Below are 26,760 nucleotides of genomic sequence, written 5' to 3'. Positions count from 1 at the left end.
TTGCCCCTCAGCGTGTGGCGTTGACGTACAGGAGCACTTCCGCTCGGTGGGTCCCGCCCGTAAGGCTGGTTGGCGGCGGCGTGAGCCTGCCGGTCTGGGTCCTTTTAATGCTTCTGCGCTTGGTTCCCCCGGCTTCAGCCTCAGGATTGGCAGCGTGCGCCCAGCGTTCCGTGAGTGCCCTGTAGTCGTAGCCTCATCCAGTTAGCACATCGCTCTGCTCGTCCCAGTTTTACTCACGGGTACGCAGGCTGAGAGGCGGAGCTGCCTCTGAACTCGCGGGCGCTCTCCTGTAGTCACCGCCAGGCCGTTTGCCTTTCATTCCAGCCCGCAGAGTTAGAGACAGACCCTAAGTCAGCTGCTGGGGAGCATGGGCTTCACTCCCTGCCCGGAGCTTGGGCCTGAGCTGGAGGATGCTCGATCACCGTGCGTCCTTTTTTTTCAGGGCCTGGGTGGGAATTGGGTTATGCTGGTGGTTTCTGTGACCCTCCCAGCCTCCAGTTATGGGGCTCTGGAGCAGACCCCGCTTTAACTCGTGGGGAGAGGGTTTCCACATAGGCGCTTTCTCATTTCTCTTCACGTCCCCAGATCTGTCTTCTGAGACTTTGCCCTTCTCCAGGGAGAGCACTCAGGAGACCGGGAAAATGGCGACGGGGCTCCTGAAAGCCAAAAAAGAGGTGAGGATTTCCTGTAAATTCCATCTTGGCTGTCAACAGGATGGATCCATTCCCTTTTCTTGCTCTGGAGGCTGCCTTGTTGGTATTGGGCAAAGTCCACTCCTGGTCCTGGAGGGGCGGCTCATCTTACAAGGAGTCCTTCCTCAGCATTCCTGTCTGCTCTATCCATGCCACAGTCATCCACGAAGTAAATTGTGAACATCATACATGAAGCAGTTTAAATAAAAATACAGGGACGTCCATGCTTAATTGTCCAGTGATAAGGATGAAGGGCAGGAACAGCAGAGATGCCTGAAGTGGTTGGGAAGGGCTTCCAGGAGAAGTAGGGCTGTCTGAGCTGCCCCTGAGGGTTTGGTAAGTTGGAGAGTTGGCAGAACACATACCAGTGAGAAGAGGGCAGGAGGTGTGGTGAGTCTTAGAAGCTGGGCCGTTGGGCACACTGCCCTTGCCACAGTGTGGGAGGATTTTAGTGGCCATTAGACTTACATGAGGTTGATTTTTAAATATGTACAGGTGAAGATACAGACTAGTTGTCCACACGTGGAACAGAGAGGAGTTTGATATGGTTTGACCTTAATTTTACACTTGAGAGCATTTTCAGCGTTTGGCAATGGGGAGCTTTCTCCCAAAATTACAGATTTCCTGCTTCTCTGAAAATAAGTCTGCAGTGTGCTCTGGTGTCAGGGAATTTGAGCTGAAAGTGTCTTCATCATTTGGACAAGTCCTGCAGAGTCTGTTTTGCTGCATTTGCTACAGTATCCTCCATACTGAGATTGAAACCATTGACCAGCTAACATTTTCCCTGCCTCTTCAATATTTATTACCTACCTGGCCCCCGAAGGATTTTCATTTCCCACCTCTGAGTCTGGGTGGCCAGACTGTGGAGTGTAGGCTTTGTCTTTGAGTAAGCTGAGTTTTAGAGGATGTTGAGAAGGGATTTGACATAAGGAAATCAATGAAATGGGCGTATAGGGACTTAAGGGGAAACTTTCTAACCCCTGAGAATGGCGATTATGGTGACCTTCACTTAGTTGAATGCAATTAACATTTATTGAGCACCAACACACAGTCAGTAGGTTGGTTTACGGTCACTTTTGATATGGGTTAACTTGGTTATTTCAGATCTGCCTTGACTGTCCTTATCAACAAATCAGAGTAGAATTTAGACAGAAAAAGAGATCTTGATTTATTCTTAAATCCTGGTCTCCCGTGATGGAGATTTATAATTTCCTGGATGTTATCAGAACTGTGAGGGTTGTGTGTTTCTCATTTGTAAAATAGTTCATTCATTTGAAACTACCAAGAATGCATAAGAAATCCAATTCAGGACGTTTCCCAAGGTAACATTGAATCTTTTGAGTGTACTTTTTTCACTGCTCATACTGCTAATAGGGAAGCATTCTGATTTTCTGAGAAAAGCTAGAAGTTTGTGTCAGCTGACTTTTCCTGCCCCTAATACTTTTCGGAAAAATTGATCAAAGGGCACAAGCATTTGAATGGATAAGTTGTTTAAAATGAGACCTCTGTGCCTCGAGGAGTAACTGGCACACATGAAATGTTTGGTGCATGAAGGAACCACAACGTTAAATAAATTAATTTGAAGGAACTAAGTAACAAAGGAGTTTCTGTTGTTTGTTTTGGTGTGTTTTTTGGGGCATAAAATTAACCACGTATTTCAGCGGGTTTGAGTAGAATTTCCAGGTACTCTCATACGTATGACATCTGAATTATACAAAACGATCTAGGCAAATACACAGTAGGACATTAGGTATCACTGGCAAGGACCTTTGCCTGCGAGGAGAAATTAGAATTTGTGATAAATGAGATGGATTAGCACATGATGTTACTAACGTTAAGCATTTTTTCATAGATCCTGCTGAACAGATTTGCTGAATGTCTGCCGTGTGCAGAACACAATAGACTACAGTCAGTGATGTGTAAAGCACGGCCTGCACACTTCTGAGTCTTCCGTTTTATTTTGGGATTCCTTTATCACTGGGATTTGATTTCATTTATACACATACACACACACCCCCCCTACCTACATGCATTTTGACAAACCTTAATGATAAAATCATAGTTACTAAATCATAGTTACTAAATCATGTTACTAAAGCTAGTGACAGTGTATCTTCTGAGACCCATTTTTATAGATGAAGGAACAGCCAACACTCATCCCACCAGAAGTAATTTCTGTAACAGTCCATTGAATGGATTAAATATTTCCCGAACGTTTAACTTGTTCCCAACATTTAACTGTTGTAAAATAATGCTTCTGTGATCAACTTTGTGCAAGAAATTCTTTTATAGATTTGTTTTTATTCTTCAAACAAAAATATGACATGCTAAATAGCAATGACCGTTTACCTGCTGGAGCTTTGAACCCTGCCTGTTCTCAAACATTTAATCCTATCAGTTATTTCTTCCTTTTCTGAGACTCCCTTTTTCCCTCACGATGTCTTTGCTTTACACTGTGCAGGTTTTTTGTTTTTATTGTTACATTGTGCAGTTGTACATTCCCAAGGCAGACCTGCCAGTGCAAATCTTTTTCTTCTCTCGTGAATGTTCACAATAGTGTCTTGGTTTGTTTTCACATGTTGACATGGTCCTTTGCTACCCATTGTATGTTTCTGTAATCCTCATTTTCCCCAAACATTATGGTAACATCACTTTTCTGTTCAGAAGATTTTAGTGGCTCATGACAGTGTGTTAGATATTTAGGACAGTCCTCATTCCAAATGTGTTGTCCTGTGTCTGACATCATGTCCTGATTATTCATTCAGAAAGTATATTTATTGCTACCACATCAGAGTCATCTCATATACACCTTTGACTTAGATAAATTGCCTTTCTAGGCACTCAGCTGGAAAAAGGGAGAAAAATAACTATTCTGGTTGTTCGCATGAATCTGTCTTCTTTCCCATCTAATGGCTTCATGCCCGTAAGTGAGAAATGGGAGGAATGAATCTATTGCTCTCTAAATCTATCTTAGGCGTTTCTGACTGCATGAGCAACTTATCAAGTCAAGGGTGATATTATTGCAAAGCATTTTTCATGTAACATGACTTCTTTATCAGTGTATCAGTTAGGCTTTGCTGCATAATAAAGCACCCCAAAATTTATTGACTTAAGGCAAAATCACTTATTAGCACACAGTTTGGTAGGTCAGCATTTAGAGCTGGGCACAGATGGGTGTTTTGTGGGGTTCACCTGGTCTTGCTCATGTTGCTGCAGTCAGCTGACAGTTTGACTGGAGCTAGATGACCATCCGTCCATGACTTTACCAAGCTGCTTGACTAGGGTACTTTAGTTCTTCTTGGTTCTTTTCCATGTGGGCTTGGGCTTGATCAAATGATAGTCTTGGGTTTCTCTATACAGCAAGAGAGGACAACCCCATCGAACAAACACTTTTTAAGCCCCAGCTTGTGTCATGTTTGTTAGTGTCCCTTTGACCAAAGCAAGTCTCATGGCCAAGTCCAGAGTTGTTGTGGAAGGGGATAACACAAGGGTATTGATACAGGGACACAGGATTCATTGGGGTTCATTACTGTAACCACCCTCTGATCCCAGTGATTCATATCCTTCCCATGTGCAAGATAAACTCACCCCTCCCCCAGGATCCCCAAAAGTTTCATCACAGACTCAAAGCCCAGTATCTTATGTATATCAGTCTGGATGTGGCTAAGGCTTCTTCAGTGAAACTTCTTTAAGTCGGAAACCTGTATACTGAAAAGACAAGTCATTGTTTCCCTCTACCCCCAGCCACCCACCTAATATGCGGTGGTGAGACGGGGACAGGAAAACTGCAATAGACACACCCATTCAAAAAGGGGAGGAATTGGAGACGACACATAGGAGGCCTCTTCAGTTTGAAATGTCTCTAGCCCTTTTAGTCAAGTTGATAAAATTTCTTTAAAAACTCTTTGGGTTTCCCATGTATCGGATTATAAGACCACTCTATTAAACAAAAATTATAACCACAGTTCTTTTCCAGATAGGCCTCTCAGCTTTGGTCAGGGTGTCAGTGCTGTGAGATAATACCTGTAAGAATCTTGAATCCCTTTTGTCTAGTTTAGAGTCTCCTAGACATCAGCTTAAACTTTCAGAGGTCCTAAAGTTTGGGTCTTTCAGCCAAACTTGATCTTTACCCTGAGGCCGTTTCTTATTTTGAGACTTCTGCTGGCTGGAGAGACTGGAGATATAAAACAGTTTTATTTTCCAACCCAGCAAGTCCTGGCTTGTCTGTATTTCCTCTAAATTAGGCTTGCAAATGCCGGAGTTGCTTCTTTAGCTCTTCTCTTTCTATACGTTATCATATTTAGTTAGAAGCATCTGTCTGAAACTTTTAACAGGCTTTCCAGAGATCTCTTTAGCCAGATCTGAAAGTTCACTACATATTTTTCTTTTTTCCAAATTAGTGCAGGTGGTAGTTTTGCTAATACATAGCATGTGTTGTCTTTTTTAAGCTGCCAGAGTGGTTTCCTCACTGCTTTTCTGGCTTCTGCTAACAGTTTGTTTACTGCTTTTCCAACCTTTGCTAACAGTTTCCTAGATGCTTTCCCAGCCTCTGTGCATGTCCTGTTCCCAAAGCTAATGCCACATGTTATGGGTATATGTTATGACAGCACTTTATTTCTGTGTACCAATTTAGTGGCTTAAATCACGTATTGGTTCATAGTCATGTGGGTCAGCGATTCATCTTGGCACAGCTGAATGGTTCTGTTGATTTACCTGGGCTTACTCATGTGGCTGTAGTCAGCTGGCTGCTCAGCTGGAGCTGGATGATCTCACCTGTCTGGTGGTTGAGAGGCTGGTTAGCTGAGGTACCTTGTTTCTTGGTTCTCTGTGTGGCCTCTTCAGCAGGCAAGCTCAGTTTGTTTACATGGTGGCCTCAAGGTTTCCTGCACAGAAAGAAAGCCAGCCAGCCCCAAACCCAAATGCCTTTTAAACCTCTGCATCATGTTTGCTAATGTCCCATAAGATAAAGGATGTCATGTGGTCAAGCCTAGAGATAGTTTAGGAGGAGAACTCATAAAGGGTAGAAACAGGGAGGCATGGTTCACTGGGGGCCATCAATTATAACAATCCACCAGTCAATTAGGATGCTCTGGGCTGCAAGCAGCAGGAAACTCCATTTAGACTGTTCTAAACACTAAGTAACTTAGCTCACATGAAAGGAAGTCCAGAGCCAGGACACGCTTTGGGGTTGGTCCTCTACCGTCATAAGCGTGTCAACGACTGGGGCTCTTAGATTCCTCCACTCGACTCTGCTCTTCACAGTGTCAGCCTCACCCAGGCTGGTTCCCCTCAGAGGCGTAGGATGTTTACCAATAGCAACTTTGTTTAATTCTCAGAACAACCCCAAAAGGTAAGTACTATTATAATATCCATTTTATGGAAAATTGAGACAGAGATGTTAAGTTATTGATGCAGAGTCATGGGAGGAGGGCTGTCATTTGAACAGTTTGTCTCCAGAGTGTGCTTTAGCCACTGAGTAGTTCTCAGACTTTACTGTGACTCAGAATCACCTGGAAGGCTTGTTAAAACAGCTTGCTTTGCCCCACCCCCAGAATTTCTGATTCATTGGTTCTAGGATGGGGCCTGGGAATTTGTATTTCAAACAAGTTCCCAAGAGATCTGGTGTTATGGGTTCAGGGACCACACTGAAAGCCAGTGCACTAGGCTATGCTGCTGCTTTTGGGTAACCTGTGCCTGTGTTTATGAGCATCAGGAAAAGTATTGGCTTCCCATTATTCCATCTTAAAAATGAAGAAGTCTTTTGCTGGAATCCTACAGCAGGCTTCTTGTGGCTTGCTGGTTAGCGTCAGCTGTAGATCCATTCTTCAGCTGGCAGGGGGATGGGTTATTTGTACGTCAGTCAGGCCTCCCTTTGACTTGACTTTAGTTCCCCACGCCGTGTTGCTCCCCAGTGGAGAAGTTTGGAATGGATCACGGTGAGTCATCCATTTAGTGTTTACCCTACCACCTACATGCATGGTTCTCATACAAAGACACCATTAATTTTTCCAGGGCTGCAGGAATACCAGTTGTGTTAAACTTGTTGAAATAACGTAGGATGGTCTCTAATGTAGCTTCTTTGTCGGGGGTTTTCAAGGGGATGTGTGTGTGTGCGCATTCATTCTGAGAAGGGTTGTAAAATCTAATCACCACAGGCACTAGGCAAATACCTGAATGAGTGAATAGTCTTTCCTCTTCAATATTTAGCTATGAACAGTTTCAAACCTATAGAAAAAATACAAAGACTTGTATGTTGATACTCACATATCTGCCTTCTACCTAGATTCAACAATGGATGTTTTGCTACATGTGCTTTCTACCATCAATTCAAGGGTAGTACTCAAATATTGCCTTAAATGCACAGAAAAGCATAGAGTTTTATGTTCGTATGGCTTTTCAAACCCGCTGTAGGCTGCACAACCTGCCTGCTGTCTTTTCCAACGAGCCAGTTTTCATTCCTTATTCCCTCCCATCCCACGTGCCTTGTCTGGATTGCCTAGCCCTCTTCTCTCTGATCCTTTGAAATCCTGCCTGCCTTTTCAGACTAAGATCATACCTCCCTTTCGTGAAACCTGCCCTGATCTGTCTGTCCCTCAGTAACCTCCCTCTTGAGGTCCTCCGGCCCCGTGATTCACAACCATGACTATACTTAGGAGCCGTTAAGAGTATGAAAGCCTTATCCCCGGAGTCTGATTTTATTGATTTGGGGTGGGACCCAGGAATCCATAATTTAAAACACCACACAGTTAGCTCTAAAGTACAGCCAGGGATGAGGGATAAGAACCACAACTCTCATTTGTCCTGCCTGTGCTCTTTGTGATTAATGACATGGGGGCAGGCTGGGTTCTAGAACTGCTATTACTATAGGTGGAGAGGGGGCCTAAAGTGGGGTAGTGTCTTAAGGCCATTTCACAGCCCAGCCCCACTGGAGAACAGCTGAGCTGGTACGGGACAGGAAATTGAGGGGAGGGTCTCCTGAGAAGGTAAGAGCCATGGGGAGGGCACAGCATGGAATCAGTTTGAGAGACACAGTGTCATCCCTCAAGGAGTGGTGGTGTTCTGAGAAGAGGATGCAAAGCCAGATCACCAAAGAGACCAGGCGTGTACCTAAATGAGCGAAACGGATAAGGTGGGAGTTGCAGCAGTCTGCCAATAACATGCCTAGGCTAACGACCCCCAGTATAAGTCACCTTCAGCCATTTGTGGCCTCCAGCTGTGCAAAGCCCAGAGTGGTCAGATTTACGGATTTCTCAACAGGGCCCGTAAGTTGAGATTTTCATATGAAATCTCCCAATATATAATTGATATTAAAAAAAGTTTTAAAGCAGTGCATGGGTCAAACTAAACCTGTGGACTGGAGATCGTACCCCATTTTAAAAGACAGAAAAGGGTTGGGCTAGGAAGAATCCCGGACCTGGATCCCTTGGCTCATTTGCACTTGGTTTCTGCACGCCTCCCGCACCTGCATGCCGACGCCTCCCCAAAACTGCTGTGCCGAGGACCATTGTCTATTCCAGCCTCCAAAGTACAGCTTTCCAGGTGGCAGAGGGTCATCTGAAACTTTGCCAGTGGAATAATTGCATATTCAGTCCTCTAGAAGCATTTGCCTGCTTAGTGATCGCAGGCTCTGTTCCAGGCACTGGGGCCATAGCAGTAAACCACGCACAGGGACCTGACAGTCTAGGAGGGAATCAGAAAATAAAGACGAATAACACACGCATTATCTAGAGTGGAAGGGAGACAGCAAAGCAGGAGGGGGAATTTTACGTGGAATGGCCGGGGAGTCCTCCCTGAGCACCTACTGTTGCAGCAGTGAGTTGTCCGAGTCATTCGTCCGTCCGCTCGTCGGCTCCTCCACCACCCTGTTACTCTCAGTTCAGGCTGAGAGGTTAGCTAATTTGCCTAAAGGTACCCTAACTGGGGGCAGGTGAGTTCCAAATCCAGGCAGTGTGGTTTGAGTCCAGGCTCTTTACCACCCTGCACCTCCATTCCTCAGGCCTGAGCAGGGCAGTGGCAGTGTGAGGGAGGGGAAGGAATGAGTCCTGCTGTCAAGTATACATATTGGTGGGTTATTCACACCAGCCCCCCCCCCCCCCCCCCGGGGCTCACCTGCTGCTATTAGAACATAAATGCTTAGCAAGATGATTATTTTTTACTGTTTAATTTGTGTGTGTGTGTGTGTGTGTGAGAGAGAGAGAGATATTTCCCTCTTTTCCCTGACTAGATTTAAAGCTCCCGATGTGAAGGAACTTTTTTTTGTTTTGCTTTTATCCCCTCCAGCAGCAAGCCTAGGATGTTGATAGCAATAGCTGCACAAATGATGCTGGCTGGACAGAGATATGAGAATAAAGGACTTTGACCCTTGGGACCAAGGTCATGTAGAGGAGGAAAGTAATTCTTTTTTCCTCTGCCTCTCTTGGGTTCATTGGCTGGAGCCCTGCAGATTAGACTGACAAAAGACTAATTAACAAGAAAAATAAACAAGTTTATTAACATGTCCATCATGCATACACATGGCAGGACTCAGTGATGAGTAACTCAAAGGGATGGTTAGAACTTGGGCTCATATAGCGTCTTAGTGAAAGAACAATAACTTTTTAGAGAAGTGACAAGACAAAGGAAAAGGATTTTGAGTTTCTAGGACAGCAAATTGTGGGAAGGTAAATATATGGGGGAACTAATGGAAGATGGGGGCTAGTTAGGTAAGATTCCTCTGGGGCCCGTCTCTAGGCTCATAAGGGTCTAGAGTTGTCTGGTGATTAACTTCTATTCCCCCTGGTAGAGAGGGGATGGGGGACACCTTTACAAATTTATGGTCTGCTTTTAGAGCTTCTCTTGTGTCTGCTTTTTTTTTTTTGGTGAGGAAGATCGTCCCTGAGCTAATGTCTGTGCCAGTCTTCCTCTATTTTGTATATGGGATGCCACCACAGCATGGCTAGATGAGCAGTGTGTAGGTCTGTGCCCGGGATCCAAATCCACAAATCCTGGGCCACCAAAGCAGTGTGTGTGAACCTAACCACTATGCCACTGGGCTGGCCCCTCTTGTGTTTGCTTCTTAATTGCCTTCAGCTCAAAGTAATCCTGATGCCAAAGTGGCATATTTTGGAGTGGCATACTCTGCTACCCTTCCTTTACAGTCCAAAGTAGGGTCTAGAAATCTCCAGCTCCCTCGGGGAAGACTTTTTTTTTTTTTATTGAGTTATTGATAGTTACAATCTTGTGAAATTTCAATTGTACATTAATGTTTGTCAGTCATGTTGCAGGTGCACCACTTCACCCTTTGTGCCCACCCCCCACCCCACCTTTCCCCTGGTATCCACTAAACTGTTCTTGGTCCATAATTTTAAATTCCTCGTATGAGTCGAGTCATACACAGATTATCCTTCTCTCGCTGGCTTATTTCACTTAACATAATTCTCTCAAGGTCCATCCATGTTATTGCAAATGGAATGATTTTGTTCTGTTTTGCAGCTGAGTAGTATTCCATTGTATATATGTACCACATCTTCTTTATCCGTTCGTCTGTTGATGGGCACTTAGGTTGCTTCCACGTCTTGGCTATTGTCAACAGTGCTGCAATAAACATTGGAGTGCACAGGACTTTTGGGATTGCTGACTTCAAGCTCTTGGGATAAATACCCAGTAGTGGGATGGCTGGATCGTATGGTAGTTCTATTTTTAGTTTTTTGAGGAATCTCCATACTGTTTTCCATAGTGGCTGCACCAGTTTGCATTCCCACCAGCAGTGTATGAGGGTTCGTTTTTCTCCGCAACCTCTCCAACATTTGTTGCTATTAGTTTTAGATATTTTTGTCATTCTAACGGGTGTAAGGTGATATCTTAGTGTAGTTTTGATTTGCATTTCTCGGGGAAGCCTTTTGATCCCCACTGTGAGCAAGGCGGACTCCTGGATGAGCAGGGGTGTGTTTTGTGTTCAAGGCATTTGTGGCGTTCAGGGATGTGGCCGTGGACTTCACCCAGGAGGAGTGGAGGTTGTTGAGCCCTGCTCAGAGGACCCTGCACAGGGAAGTGATGCTGGAGACCTACAGCCACCTGGTCTCACTGGGTAAGGATGGCTTCCCTTAGCGCTTAAAATCTGCCCACAGGGTATTTTCTACATGTTACAAGGAAAGGCTGCCCACGAAGCAGCTTTGTCTTAGTGTTGGGCTTAAAAACAATAATTTACCTTTTTCCTCGGGTTAAATCAGGATTTAGTGTAGTGAAAGGAGGTAGATTTATTCATGTTGTACACAACATGACACTGCATTTTCAGGCCTCTTTCCCAAGGCTGGGGCTCTCTATTTTAGCTTGCTCCAAACTCAGGAGATTGTCATTGACCAAGTGTTAATGTGCAGTTTTTCTGATTGGACTCCCCTTTTCTTACTCAACCCTCCTAGAGAGTTCACTATTCATAGGTCCTTTGTACCACCCTCTGGGTTTCCCTCCCCATTTTGGCTCTGAGTTCTGGAATGGCCCCTTGAGCCATAACCTAGAGTTCCCTTGTTTTCTTTCCCTATGAGCAGAAATTCCACTTTCCAAACCAAAACTCATTTCTCAGCTGGAGCAAGGGGACGAGCCCTGGATAGAGGAGAGACAATGTCCGCTGGGCCTCTGTCCAGGTGAGTGTGAGACGGGGCAGACGGGACTTTGCAGCTTGGCACACGGAGGGAGGAGGCATCTCTTGGGTCCTGGGAGGAAGCTCTTCTTCAGGCCTTCCTGGGCCCCAGTAAGGCTGCCTGGCGTGATCTCCCTTCCAGAATATCATCTCCAGGTGAGGGAGGGGCCTTCCCGGTTTCCTTGTCTCTCTGCTCCACCTGGGAGCCTCCTTCCTCTCACTTGGCTTGCCTTCTCCACCGTGCTTGGTCGTTCCTCACTTACGGGCTTTCTCTCCTCTTGATCTTAAAAACTGCACCTACCCCATGAGCATTAGACACTTTCCATTTTCTCTTCGGCTAAGCGTACTTTGATTATCTCCACCTTTCTAATTCCTATAATTAAAAAATTTATTACTCAATAATTAAGATTACAGAAAGCTATGAATAATAAGAAAATGCATACTCATGTACCAACATCCCAGCTTAAAAAATAAAACATTACCTAAACAGTCGAAGCCTCCGTCTCCCCTTCCCAGACTCTATCAGAAACCTCCCCACCTCCCTGCCCAAAGGGACTGTTTTTCAAAACTAGCGATCTATAATTCCCATTCATGGCTTTTTGCTTTAGTTCATAAATCCCTCAACTATCTATAGTGTTGTTTGGCATATTTTTAAACTGTATATCAGTGTCATCATACCATGTGTATCTTTCTGTAGTTTGCTCTCCACTGACACTAAGTTTGTAAGATTTATTCACGTTGATATATGTTGTATAGCATTTATTGTATGATATGCATACCTATAATACAGTTCATTTCTCCATTCTATTTTGTTGGACATGGATGTTTTTACCAGTTTTGGCTATTAAAGAATGCAGCTGTGAACATTCTCACACCTGTGCCCTTAGGTGTGTCAGCACCTGTTTCTCTAAGCTACATACCTAAGAGTAGAGTAGCTGAGTCCAAGAGCGCGTACTTGTTCAGTCTGACTAGGTAATGCCAAATTGTTCCCCGCAGTTGCCGCGTTAGTTTGTTAGGGCCACTGCAACGAAGACTCTAGTATTTGACCATCTTTTGGGGGTGAAATGGCCTCTCACAGTAGTTTTAATTTGATTAGCATTGAGCTTGAGCGTCTTTTGATATGTTCGTAGGTTGATTGGCATTGATGTTTCCTTTCCTATGAATTGCCTGTCCAAACCTTTTCCCGGCTTTTCTTTTTCTTGTTCATTTGCAGAAATTTTTCAATAAATCTTGGGAATGAATTCTTTGTCAGTTACATGTGTTCTGTCTGTCTTCTGCCAGTCTGTGATCTATTTGGTCTTTAAAAAGTTGTTTAACTTTGAAGTAATTTGTCTCAATTTGTAAAAATAATATAGAAAGTTCCCATCTATTCTTCACGCAGCTTTCTCCAATTACATCTTATATAAGCATAGTACCTTTCAAAACCAGGCAGTTGACATTGGTACAGTGCTATTAAGTAAACTACAGACCTCATTCGGATTCAGATTTCATCAGTTTTTACGTGTGCTTCGTTGTTGTTGTTCTATAGTACTATGAAATTTTGTCACATACGTAGACTCGTGTAACCACCACCACCACATTAAGCGTACGGAGTGTTCCATCACTGCACAGAACATCCTTCCTGCTGTCCTCCCCCAGCCTTAACCCCTGGCAACCACTGATCTGTTTCCCGTCAGTAAAAGTTTTTTATTTCAAGAATGTTATAAAATTTGCCCACTGTGTAAATGGCCTTTCATAATAATTTTATAAATTTTAATGTTGGGGTTGGATTTGTCAATCTTTTTTTGTATGGTGTTTTTGCGTGTGTGTCTGATTTAAGAATTCCTTTCGTCAAGATCATAAAGACATTATTTAGATTTTCTTCTATAAATTCAAAAATATTTTGCTTTTTACACTTAGGTGTTTAATCTCTCTGGAATGGATTTTGTTAAGTCTTGGGAGATATGGATCTAGTTTTATATATTTCTAAATGCATAGCCATCAGATTTGGTACCATTCGTTGAATAATTCCTCATTTTCCTAAAATGACACTTCTCTCATATTTTGAATTTCAGTACACGCACGGATTAATTTCTGGCCTCTCTGTTCTGTTCCATTGTTGTGTTTGCGTATCCTTGCACCAATGTCACACTGTTTTAATTTACCACAGCTTTACAATGTCTTCCTGTCTGGCAGGTCAAGCCCTCCCATTTTTTTCTTCACCATGTCTTAGTTAGTTTTGGCCCACTGATGTTTTACAATCAGCTTGTCAGATTTCATAAAATAGCCTATCAGGATTTTGTTGTAATTACATTGAATTTATTAATTAATATACATATATTAATATTTTAATTAATTTGAAGAGAATTGACATCTTTTACAGCATTGTCTTTCTGTTGTATGCTGTCTGCTCTCACTTATTTATTAATGCATCTCCATTACTAACAGAACTTCATTACTTACAAAACTTTTGCTAAGTTTTATAATTTTCTGTAAATGGACATTTTTCTTTAAATTTATACATAGGCTTATTTTTTGCTGTTTTGAGAGTTATATTTTTAAAAGCTAAATGTTTATAACTGTTTTTCATTGACATGTATAACTAAAATGTCTCACTATAATGATCGTCTATGGTATATCCAGCAGCGTGGCTGAATGGTTTTATTAATCCAATGATTTGTCTTATTCTTTGGTGTTTAATTTCTAGTTCTTTGGTGTTTATCATATAATTTATGATTCTGTCTTTAATGTTTCATATGTAGAATACTATTTCATCTATATATTTTTGCCTTCCCTTTTTTCTTTCTCACTCTTGTCAAAAGTCTGTTAAACTTACTAATCTTTTCAAAAAGCAACTTTTGGCTTTGTTGATCATGTCTATTGTATGTATTGTGACTGAACTTATATTTAATATTTCCTTCCTCTTCTTACTTTGGGCTTATTTTGCTATTCTTTTGCTAATTTTTTGAGATGACTGTTTAACAGTATTACTTGTCAGCCTTCTGTCTTTTTCCATATGAGGATTTAAGACTCTAAATTTCCTTCTATTCTTAACCCATACCTGCAGCTTCTGTTGCAGCTCTGAATCCTCTCTGGCACCTTGACCCAGTCAGGCTATGCCGTTTCAGCACTATTTTTCCACTGCTGTAGTTGTGTGTGTTGGGAGTGCTCTTGGGCAAGAGAGTCACAAATCAAATTCTTATCCCTTCCCATTGTTTGTTTGTTGCTGCTGAGGAAGATTAGTCCTGAGCTAACATCTGTTGCCAATCTTCCTCTTTTTTTGCTTGAGGAAGATTGGCCCTGAGCTAACATCTGTGCCAGTCTTCCTCTATTTTATATGTGGGTTGCCGCCACAGCATGGCTGACGAGTGGTGTAGGTCCACACCTAGGATCCAAACCTGCGAACCCAGGCCGCCAAAGCGGAGTGCACCAAGCTTAACCACTAGGCCATGGGGCTGGCCCCTCCATTGCACTTTTTTTTTTTTTTTAATTTTATTTTTTCCGTTTTCTCCCCAAAGCCCCCCGGTTCATAGTTGTGTATTTTTCGTTGTGGGTTCCTCTAGTTGTGGCATGTGGGATGCTGCCTCAGCGTGGTCTGACGAGCAGTGCCATGTCCGCGCCCAGGATTCGAACCGACGAAACACTGGGCCGCCTGCAGCGGAGCGCACGAACTTAACCACTCGGCCACGGGGCCAGCCCCTCCATTGCACTTTTTTGAACATAAACTCTCTCCTCCAACCAGCCTCTGGTTGCTTTTGAGTGTTTCCCAGTGCCTTTAAATAGCTGTTTGTTGTATTTTATCCAGTTTTATTATTGTTTTCTGCCGGGATTCTTGTGACCAATTCAGTCTGCTGCCATTTTCAGAAGTAGGCTTCATCCTTTTATTTTTGACTCGATATTTGGAAATTATTTCAAAATTACAGAAAATTTTCAAAAATAAAAATAAAGAACACCTTTATATCCTCTGCACACACACACACGTGTATATACGTGTGTGTAAATATATATGGCATGTGATTATTATAAAATGGCATCATGAAATCACCTGCTAATATTTTACCCAATTTGCTTCATCATTTGCTTGTGTTCTCCTGTGTGCCTGCTCTCTCTTCTCTTTCCCTCTCTCAATATGTACGTGTATATATTTATGTATATGTTTATGTATATATATGTGTGTGTATACGTAGGTTCATATGTGGATGTTTGTTAAAAGGTTTTCTAAGAATGGCGATAATCTCTCATGTGACCATAGTACAGTAATCAATCTCAGTAAATTTAACTTTGATACAGTAATTTTATCTAATAATACCTCATATTATAATTTTGTCGGTAGACAGAATAATATCTTTTTTCCTCTCTAGAACGTGATCCAGTCCAGGTTTAGGTGGTGCATTTACATGTCGTGTCTGTTTAGTCTCCCTCAATATAGGCCATTTCCATAAGCTTCCTTTGTCTTCTATAACATTGACATTTTAGAAGTATAAAGTTCCACAGGTGCTGCTTTTTTAACAACTTCTTCGAGGTGTGATTTGTATACTATGAAATCTACTTATTTTCAGTGGTAGTTCATTTATTTTTAGTAAACTTTTAGAGTTGTATGATCATCACTTCCATCCAACTGTAGAACATTCCGTCACTCCAGAAAGTTCCCTTGTGCCCATTTGCATCTATCCCTCCTCCCATCTGAGCTCCAGGAAACCACTGATCTGCTGGCTGTATAGATTTGCTGTTTCTGGACATTTTATATAAATGGTATCATAAATATATAATCTTTTGTAACTGGCTTCTTTCATTTAGCAGAATGTTTTTCAGGTTCATCCGTGTTGCCATATGTATCAGTAATTCATTCCTTTTTATTGCAATATGATATTTTATGTATGGATATACATTTTGGTTGCTCATTCACAGGTTGATAGACGTTTGGACAGTGTCCACTTTTTGGCTATTGTGAGTAGTGCTAAGAATAGTCATGTACCAGTCTTGATGTGGACATATGTTTTCATTTCTCTTGGGTAGTTAACTAGAGTAGAATTTCTGGATTTTATGATATGTTTAACCTTTTAAGAAACTACAAAATTGTTTTCCAAAGTGGCTGTATGTTTCTTTTTTTTAAGATTTTATTTTTCCTTTTTCTCCAAAAGCCCCTCGGTACATAGTTGTGTATTTTCGGTTGTGGTCCTTCTAGTTGTGGCATGTGGGACGCCGCCTCAGCATGGTTTTATGAGCGGTGTCATGTCCACGCCCAGGATTCGAACCCGCAAAACCCTGGGCCACCGAAACAGAGCGTGCGAACTTAACCACTCGGCCACGGGGCCGGCCCCTTGTATGTTTCTATTTTACATTTCTATTTTCTATTTTTGCATTTTCTGTTACCACTGTATTAGGGTTTAATTTTCTCTGCATCCTTGACAACCCTTGTCATCGTCTCTAATTTTGATTATAGACATCCTACTGGGTGTGTAGCGGTATTCCATTGTGGTTTTAATTTACGTTTCCCTAATGACTAGTGATGTTGAGCTTTTTAGGTGCTTATTAACCATTTGCATATTTTCTTTGGTGGAATAGCTATTCAATTCTTTTGCCCATTTTTAAATTGAACTGTTTGTCTTCTTTTTGAGTTGTAAGAGTTTTTCATATATTCTAGACAGAAGTCCTATATCAGATATAGGATTTTCACATATTTTTAACTCTATGAAGTGAAGTTTCAGAAAAGAGACAAGTCTGTAGCTTGTCTTTTCATTCTCTTAATAGTGTCTTTTCAAGCATAAAAGTTTTAAATTTTGATGATATCCAATTTAACAATTTTTTTAATGGGCTGTGCTTTTGGTGGTGTAACTAAGAACTTTTTGCTTAGCCAGGGTTATGAAGATTTTCATCTAGAAGTTTTATACTTTTAGCTTTTACATTTAGAGCTGTGATCCATGTTGAGTTAATTTTTGTGTATCGTATGAGATGAAAGTCTAAATTCATTTTCTTGCATATGAATATTCAATTGTCCTGGCACTGTTTGTTAAAAATAGAATGCTTTCCCCCATTGAATTGTCTTGGCACCTTTGCAGAAAATCAGTTAAAAAAATTTTTAAGTGTACTATTTTAATTCTCTTGATTTTTTAATTCTTCTTCTTTTTTTTTAGAGTTATTTTCTTACCACTGCTCTAGGAATTAAAATATGCATCTTAATTTATCACAATCTACTTCTAATTAGTAAGATAATTATATATATATGTTATAAAGCCCACAGTATAGTGTTATAGTTATTGCTTTTGTAATAATCTTATGCATTTTAGAGAAATTAAGAAAATAAAAGAGAAAAATATACATATGGTGTCTTATGTATTTACCAGTTTCAGTAGTCCTCATTTCTTCCTGTGGATTTGAATTAGTGTCTGATGTCATTTCTTTTCAGCCTGAAGGACTTATTATTTCATGTTAGCAATGGATACTCTGAGTACTTGTTACTCTGTGAATATCTTTATATCAGTTTCATTTTTGAAGGATAGTTTTGTGAGATTAGAATTCTTCATTGATAGTTTTTTTGCCTTTATTTCAGCACTTTAACTATGTCATTCCACTGCCTTCTGGTCTCCATTGTCTCTGATGAGAAGTTAGCACTAATCATATTGTTTTCACCCTAAATGTGTGGAGTCATTTTTCCTTTACTGCCTTCAAGATTTTCTCTTTGTCTTTTTTTCTGATGGTCAACAGTTTGATGTGTCTAACTAGGGATCTCTATGTTTATCTTGGGGATTGTTGAGCTTCTTGGACCTGTAGATTAATGTTTTTCATCAAATTTCGGACTTTTTAGCCACTATTTCTTCAGGTATTTTTCTGCTCTTTTCACTCTGTCTTCTCCTTCCTGAGTTCCCATTACACGTGAGTTGGTTTGCCTGATGGTGTCCCACAGGTTTCTGGGGCTCTTTGTTTTTCTTCAATCTTTCACGCTGTCCTTCAGTTTAGGTAATTTCTATTGATCTTTCTTCAGCTTCACTGGTTCTGTTACAAACTCAAATGTGCTAGTCTAGCTCTCTGGTAACGCTGTAACTTCAGTTATTTTACTTTTTAATTCCAGAATTTCTTTTTTGTTTCCTTTTAATAGTTTCTATTCTTTATTGAAATTCTTTATTTTTTAAGTTATCCTACTTTCCTTTAATTTTTTACACATTGTTTTCTTTACTTCTTTGAATACATTCCTAGTATCGGCTTTGAAGTCTCCCCCCCCCCCCCCAACCATTCCGGTAAATCAACATTAGGATTCACTCAGCAACAGTTTCTATGGCTGCATTTTTTCCTGAGTGTGAGTCACTCTTTCCTGTTTCTTTGAAAACAAGATATTTTAGATATTATATTGTAGCCCTTCTAGTATCTGATTGTATTTCCTGCCTGTGTATTGTTGTTGTGATCTTTGTTTAGTAACTTTTTTAGACTAAATATGTGGAATATATTTCCTCTGTGAAGATGATGTTTCTCCTTGATTTTTTATTTTATTCTTCTGTTTGTATTTAATCCTGGCTTCCTAGATTTCAACCTTGTATCTGCAGAGCTTAGTGGTCTGCAAAAATTGGCTATAGGTTATATTCAAATACTTTGAGCCAGTAAGGCTTCCTACCTTTGCCAATGGATAAGTGCATGAGCTGGGGAGTGCATTCAATGTTCCAGTAGTTTTCAAGTCTTTTCTGGCCTTTTACTTTCCAGTTATCCCGCTCATTTTTCCTCTGGACCTGGTTGCAGCCTCTCTGTCAGGCAGGGGTATGTGCAGAGCTTGGGCCCCCGGAAGTCTTTCCTTCTTTTGCCAACAGCCTTCCAGTCAGCTAGGGTTGTGTGGGGAGCTTATCAAGCCCCTCTCTGGCTCTCTCACTTGCAGGCTGTCCCTGCTGCATTGCTGGATAGTCTGACAGTCTTTTTTTTTTTTTTTTGTCACAACCAAGACTTCAATCTCAGATAGCAGTCACTGGCCTTCCCTGTTCATTTACTGCCTAGATCACTGCATTTATTGACAGTTCCACTGGGCATTGGAACTTCCACCCCAAATCAAGTGAGCCCCCTCCCGCAGCAGCAAAACTGATCCTTTCTGGCCTGCCCTGGTATAGCTACCATACCACCCACGCTACGGGATTAGAAGGGTGAGAGCGGCTCCAGGCAATAATGCCACAGACTCCCACTCTTCTTATCTGAAGTTCACTGTTTTTCATGAATAAACACGTCTCAATTTATTGTATGTTTTTGGTTCATTTCTAGAACCCCTGAAACTTTTTAATCTGTTGGGTAATGTGAAAATACGTCCTTGGTGTGAGTTTTCTACATTTCAATAGGACAAGGGTCAACAAACTTTTTCTATAAAGGGCCGCATAATAAATATTTTAAGCTTTCCAGGCCACATACAGTCTGTTGCATTGTCTCCTTTCTTTCTTTTTATTTCAACCCTTTAAAAAGGTGAAAACCGTTTTTAGCTGGCAGGCCATAGAAAAGCAGGTTGCAGGCTCGATTTGGTCCACTGAGCATGTTTGCTAACTCCTGCAATTAGAAAACATAACGCATCAAGTGAAATGAAAAATAGATCTTGAGAAGGATGGCTGGATGGGAAACAGCTTGTGAGATAAACATATTATGAATGACCAATGGGCAAAGCAAAATGGCCTGGCAGCCCTACCTATGACTACTCTGACTAAAAACATTCTTTCTTCAGCAGGATCAAAGCTAGAAATTCAGCCTTGTCCCTCCTGCCCTCTGGCATTCTCTAGTCGGCAAGCCCTCAGCCAACATGTGTGGCTCAGTCATCTCCCTCAGCTGTTGTCAAGTTTATGTGCAGGAAATCCTCTCCATCCAGGGACACACTATCCAGAAGATCAGAACCAGCAGCAGGAGCAACTCTCTGATCCAACCTGCTCGAGCAACAAAGCAGAAATCCAAGAGAGAGAAGACGACTCCAAGCCTTTGTTTGGGAGAGGAAGCACAAGCAGCATTTCGAAGGCGTTCTCCAGCCCACGAGAAGAGCAGCCAGTAAGGTCCAAGGAAGACAGCAGAGAGGTGGATATAGGGCCCTGCCCAGCCCAGAGGACAGACTTTGAGGAAACAGACAGAGTATTGCACGGTTTAGAAGTCTCAGGATTTGGAACAATCAAATATAGAGAGTTTGGGCTAGGCTTTATCAAGGAGTCAAACCTGCTCAGCCTCCAGAAGACACACACAGGGGAGATACCTCGAATGTACAGTGAGTGGGGACAAAGCTTTAGCAATATGTCAGTCCTCACCAAAAACCAGAGTATGCACTCTGGAGAAAAGCCTTATGTGTGCGGGGAGTGTGGACGAGGCTTTACCTGGAAGTCAAACCTCGTCACACACCAGAGGACACACTCAGGGGAGAAACCTTATGTGTGCAAGGAGTGTGGGCGAGGCTTTACCTGGAAATCAAATCTCTTCACACATCAGAGGACACACTCAGGGGTCAGGCCTTATGTGTGCAAGGAATGTGGGCAGAGCTTTAGCCTGAAGTCAAACCTCATCACACACCAGCGGGCACACTCTGGGGAGAAGCCTTATGTGTGCAGGGAGTGTGGGCGAGGCTTTCGCCAGCATTCACACCTCATCAGACACAAGAGGACGCATTCAGGAGAGAAGCCGTATGTGTGCAGGGAGTGTGAGCAAGGCTTTAGCCAGAAGTCACACCTCATTAGACACTTAAGGACACACACAGGAGAGAAGCCTTATGTATGCACAGAATGTGGGCGTCACTTCAGCTGGAAATCAAACCTCAAGACACACCAGAGGACACACTCAGGGGTTAGACCTTACACGTGCCTGGAGTGCGGGCAGCGCTTTAGCCTGAAGTCAAACCTTAACAAGCACCAGAGGTCACACACAGGGGAGAAGCCATTTGTGTGCAGGGAATGCGGGCGAGGCTTTACCCGGAAATCAACCCTCATCACACACCAGAGGACACACTCAGGGGAGAAGCCGTTTGTCTGTGTGGAGTGTGGGCGGGGTTTTAATGATAAGTCAACCCTCATCTCACACCAGAGGACACATTCAGGGGAAAAGCCTTTCATATGCAGGGAGTGTGGTAGAAGGTTCGGCCAGAAGCCAAACCTCTTTAGGCACAAGAGGGCGCACGCAGGTATCCCCTTTGTGTGCAGAGAGTGTGGGCAAGGCTTTTGTGATAAGTTAACGCTCATTACACACCAGAGGGCACACTCGGGGGGGAAGCCTCATGTGTGCAGGGAGTGTGGGCAGGGCTTTAGCCGGCAGTCACACCTTGTTAGACACCAGAGGATCCATTCAGGAGAGAAGCCTTATACTTGCAGGAAGTGTGGGCGAGGCTTCAGTCGGAAATCAAACCTCATCAGACATCAGAGGACACACAGGATCGAAACCTCGTGTGTCCAAGGAGTGTAGTGAGACCTTTAGGCAAGAGTCACACTTCATGAGACACCAGAGGTCACTCTCAGGGCCGTGGCTTTAGTAATAAGTCCGCCATTGCCAGGCACCAAAGTGGAGACGTCTTATGTGTGATGGGAGTGTTCACGAGGCTGTTAATGGTAAGAGTCAACATCTGCAATCCACCTGAAGGAGAATTGCTGTTGCGTTTTCAGGAGCTCTCGGTTCCCTGGTGGGGCTGGTGGTTGTGGAAGGTCTCAGGTAACTTGAGGAAGGGACTACTTCCAAAGAGGTTGAAATTAGGGAACAGACTGTTCCAGTGTCTTTCCCCAAGTACACTGGAATAGTCCTTCCACAGTAACCTGGATGTTACAGAAACAACAATACTGGAGCTTGTCTCTAGTGTCCGGCTGACCTTCTGAGAACAGGAGGCTTGACAGAAACCATGACTGATTTATTCTTGCTTCTCCAGAGCATGGCCCAGCATAGTCAGCTTCAGGGAGAGTTCTGGAAATGGTGAATTCGTGGGGACAGAGAGAGTATGTGGGTAGAAGAAGATTTTATTGTACAAAGGCTGACAGGTAAGAAAGGCTGTAACTATCCTAGCTCTAGGTTTTGGGAAGAGGTGTCCATTTTTGGGAATACCATACCTTTGCTTGCTTCCTGGGGCTTTCTCTGGTTTCCAGGTTGAATCCATACTGAAGATAATTTTATTGACCGATATATTTAGACTAGAAATGCATTATATGCTTTTATGAAGAAAACACGCACGCAAATACAGAAATAGAAAATGAAATTACTTTCTATTTTTCTTTGAATTACGATACAATATCCCAGACGTAATTCTTTAGTTTAAGTCTTTCTAACCATTGCAAAATATACTATTTTTCTGGTTGAGATGGCTCTTCTTTTTTGAAAATGGCAGTGTTTCACAAATTAACTTATAATCCTGGGCCAAGTTCCAGTTTTTTTCATGAAACTTGACTGAATGATTCTGAAATTTATTTGGAAAATAAAATTTCCAAGAATGGGCGGAAAAATAAAGGAACTGTGTACAATATCATGTCTTTTTACCTGTGTACAGGTATTTAGAATAGACCTTTAGAACCATATAAAAATAGAGAAAAAACCTCATTTATATATGAGTATTCAGAAAGTGATGAAGCAGGATTTCAAGTTAGTGTGAAAATGGCAAGGACAAGTTTCAGTGTTTGTCACTGGCTCTCAATTTAGGGAAAAAATAAACATAGGTCCCACAGTCTCAGTATCCAAAGGAGTTAGCGTTAGGGAATCACTCTCTCAAATAAAATGAGGTATAATAGGAGTCTTAATTTTTGTTCAAGATCTAAGTTTGAGTGGAGTGAGCAGAACTTGGTGAAAAATGATGAAATCTTACCCTGGACGGAACAGTTGGCCAGGTCTGCCCTTCTCTCCCTCCCCATGGGAATTCCTGACCTCATGTTCTTACTCCCTCTCAATAGGAAACTACCCTTTGGGTTTTAATCTCTTTGAGTCTTAGAATTTAACTATTCTTTTCCATAAAATCATGTCACAAAAGTAAGGATTCCAAAATTAAACATATATCATACACTGTTTTTTAACTTTCAGAAGGAATACTTCATTTTTCAAGATAATTGGCCCGTAAAACTAAAAGATTTTGCCTTACATTGCTTAAAATTCTCAACAAGAAAAAAATAGAACACTGCTGGTATGTGAAGACTCCAGTAGATTCAAAGAGATCCAAATCCTGGGAGACAGTTTCTGTGGAGAAGCAGCCAAACAGAGAAAGCTGGAAATGTTCTGAGGAAGGGATAGAAAGAAGCCCCACACTTTGGCCCTGCCCAGGCCGCCTCTACTGATTCTTCTTTTTTTGGTTTTTGCTGAGGAAGACTCGCCCTGAGCTAACATCTATTGCCAATCATTCTCTTTTTTTGTTTGTTTGAGGAAGATTAGCCCGGAGCTAACATCTGTGCTAACCTTCCTGTATGTGGGACACCGCCACAGCGTGGCTGGTGAGTGGAGTAGCTCGGTGCCTGGGATCTGAACCCGCAAAGCCAGGCCACAAAGCAGAGCATGAGGAACTTTAACCACTCAGCCACGTGGCTGGGCCCACACCTCTGCTGACTCTTAAACCCACATCAGTCCCTCTGCTTAGAACCTCTCAGAAGAGACAGAATTGGGACAGGTGACCTGAGCTGTTCACCTGGGCCTGGCATGAAAATCTGTGTGCAAATGTGGAAGCTGATTAGGAGGCAAGTACCATGGAGTATTCAAATACGTGAATCTTCTCAGTCTTGTGTTTTAATTGTTTTCCAGTCCCTGTCTGGATTAGCCGTCCACTAGTGCCCATATTTCATATCCTGAGGTGACAGCTCTAGATGTTTAAAAAAACAGAAAAAGTGCCCCAGAGCAGCTACTGCCCAGTCCTACCACTTCCATGGTAAATAGACTGTACCGCGTGGAGCACATTTTGAAGAAAAGATGATAAACAGTATGAAACAATGAGTATTGCTTCACACCCATAAACCTGTTATGATCACCATTGAAATGTTCTATTTTAAAATGAGTGGCAGTAAGTTTTAATATAACTATTTCATTTAATTCTATTTTAAATTATTATTATGGAACAGTGGTTCTCTAAGTGTGGTCAGAGGGTGTCTGAGGGTCCTTTCAGGCAATCTGCATGGTTAAAACCAATTTCATAATAACACTGAGGCATTATTTGCTTTTTTCCTATTGTGCTGATATTTGCACAGACGGTGCAGAATTAATGGTAGATAAAACTGCTGGCCCTTTAGCGTGAATCAAAGTAGTGTCACCAAGCCGTACAACTAGTTATTGTATTCTTTACCACCGCATACTTGTAAGAAGTGCCAGTTCCACTTGAGAATGGTCTTCAGAAAACAGTAAAAATTAATTTAGTTAAATCTTGACCCTTGAGTACAAATTTTTTAATTATGCGTTTAATTTTGAGATAATTGTGGATTCATTTGCAATAGTAAGAAATTATATAGAGAGATCCCATGTACTCTTTGCTCAGTTTACCCCAGTGGTAACATCTTGGAAAACTATAGTATCACAACCAAGATATTAAAATTGATATTTGCACATCTTTTAAATATTTTATGTGATGAAAAAAGAAATATGCATAGAACCCTTCTTCATGCTGAAGTATGAGGTTGTTTCAAAGAAATGCTCTTCTCTGACACCAATTTTATTTGAAATTATAACTGACAAATTCTTATTTGAAAGAATAACTGACAAATTTCGAATAAGATGATTCAGATTTGGATATTTGGTAGACATTTTGTCAAGAATGAAGTGATTTTTGAAAACACAGTAATTTTTGTTAATTTGACTCTCAAGGAAAAAATTAGAGTATTGAAAAACAAATACCTGCCATGCTGAACTTGACAACTTCCTAATACTTAGTCCTTTATGATGAGATTAATAAATGTGATTTTATAATACCATATAATGAAATATGTCAGTATTTGGAAGATCTGCCTAGTTCATTGAACCAATATTTTCCAAATGATTAGTGCATGATGCTGCAAAATCATTCGTGAGTATGTTAAAGTATAAGATAGACAAATGGATTTTAATTTAAAGAGATAAAGGCCAGATTCTGCATTACAAGAAACCTTTAAGAAATTACCATTTGTTGATTTTTAGTGTAGTATCAAAGAATAATATGACAAGTATCTGAAAAGTCCATTAGAATACTCCTCCATTTTCTAACTCTATATCTGTGTGAGGCCAGATTTTCTTTATTTATCTCAACAGATTGAATGCAGGAGCACATATAAAATACCAGCTATCTTCTATTAAACCAGACGTTAAAGAGATTTGAAAAAATAGGAAATAGTGCCACTCTTCTCACTGATTTGTTTCTTTGGTAGAAGATATTCAAACCCAAGTGAAAGCGAAACGCCTTACTTTTCACCTTTAAGTGTGTTGTTTCTAGATGTTTATGGTCTGTATTCCACAGTGAAAAACACTGCACACATACACCACCAGGAAAAACTTGGTACATGTCATAATACCTAACATACAATTAACAGCTATGCTTTATATAATTTAAACTAGGCATAGAAGAAAATTACCAAGTGAAACAAATACGAAGAAAATGCTTGTTAACACCCACTGACAGATATAAACTACAATCCGAAGTATACTACTCTATCTAGAAAAAACACAGAAATCTTGGGGCATGTTTACTTTTAGAACTAAATTATATAATTGCTTAATCTCCTCCATGCTTGTGGCTATGTCTCTTTCTGAATATTCTTGCTAAATATTTTTTCTATTTATTAATCAAACAAGCAGCTTTATGGTTTTAGTCGTCTCTTCAGTGTGTCTTTTTATTTCATATTTTGTTAATTTATGTTGATATTTACTAATCTCAAGGTAATTTCTTTTTTATTGTATTGCTGTGGCAAGCCTATTTAATCATAATTCAGTTCATTTATCTTCTTCCTTTTACTGTTCTCCTGAAAGTCAATTCATTTCTAAGTGGCCTTTAATTTTCATTTTTATTTTCTCTTTTAGACAAGAATTACTGTTTCAAAGACTGCTTATCAATGGCTAGATGGATATATTCATTTTTGCAGTCTCTTAGTATTTATTTTTTTATTTTTTAGCATTGTAGTCAATGTATTTTGTGATTTCTTCTATTTTAATTCACAAAGTTTGGTTTTGAATCTAATCAAGCTCTGTGATTTGTATGTGTATGTAAAGGCAAGTGTTGAATGTGTGAACGTGTGTATACCTCTTTTAACAATATTATACCAAAATTAACACAAAAGGTGGGAAATTTTGATATTTTTCTATATAGTTACCTTATCATTCTCCTGTTGTTTTGTATTAATGATCTCTTTATTTTTATTTATTAATTTATGTTTAACGTGTGTAAAATTAGATCTGTGATAAAAATGAAGATATAAATAATATTAATAGAACAAAGACCATTGTATTCACCCCAACAGAAGAAATAAGCCTTAATTATTTTTAAAAACTTAGTGCTTCCATTTCTGTAAGTGATATAGTAAATAAATTTATGATCATGTTAGGAAACATTTCTCCATGTATTTTCATCAAATT

General features: G+C 41.1%; 1 protein-coding gene across 3 annotated transcripts; it reads left to right on the top strand.

Moving 5' to 3' along the window:
- Nucleotides 1-10: 10 nt before the first annotated feature.
- On the top strand, nucleotides 11-24,745 carry ZNF875 (zinc finger protein 875). Of its 3 annotated transcripts, none has more exons than XM_070498548.1 (5): nucleotides 24-170; nucleotides 586-674; nucleotides 10,632-10,758; nucleotides 11,216-11,311; nucleotides 19,973-24,745. In XM_070498548.1, exons 2-5 carry the CDS (start codon nucleotides 642-644, stop codon nucleotides 21,673-21,675), a joined length of 1,959 nt encoding a protein of 652 aa, XP_070354649.1. In that variant the 5' UTR covers nucleotides 24-170; nucleotides 586-641; the 3' UTR covers nucleotides 21,676-24,745. The 3 variants fall into 3 exon arrangements, with proteins under 3 accessions (XP_070354650.1, XP_070354649.1, XP_070354648.1); XM_070498547.1 differs by having other exon boundaries at nucleotides 19,970-24,745; XM_070498549.1 differs by lacking the exons at nucleotides 10,632-10,758; nucleotides 11,216-11,311 and having other exon boundaries at nucleotides 11-170; nucleotides 617-674.
- Nucleotides 24,746-26,760: the final 2,015 nt, after the last annotated feature.

The sequence above is a fragment of the Equus asinus genome, chromosome 26, assembly GCF_041296235.1.
Source record: "Equus asinus isolate D_3611 breed Donkey chromosome 26, EquAss-T2T_v2, whole genome shotgun sequence".
Lineage (NCBI taxonomy): Eukaryota > Metazoa > Chordata > Mammalia > Perissodactyla > Equidae > Equus > Equus asinus.
This window is presented reverse-complemented; position numbering and strand designations above follow the sequence as displayed.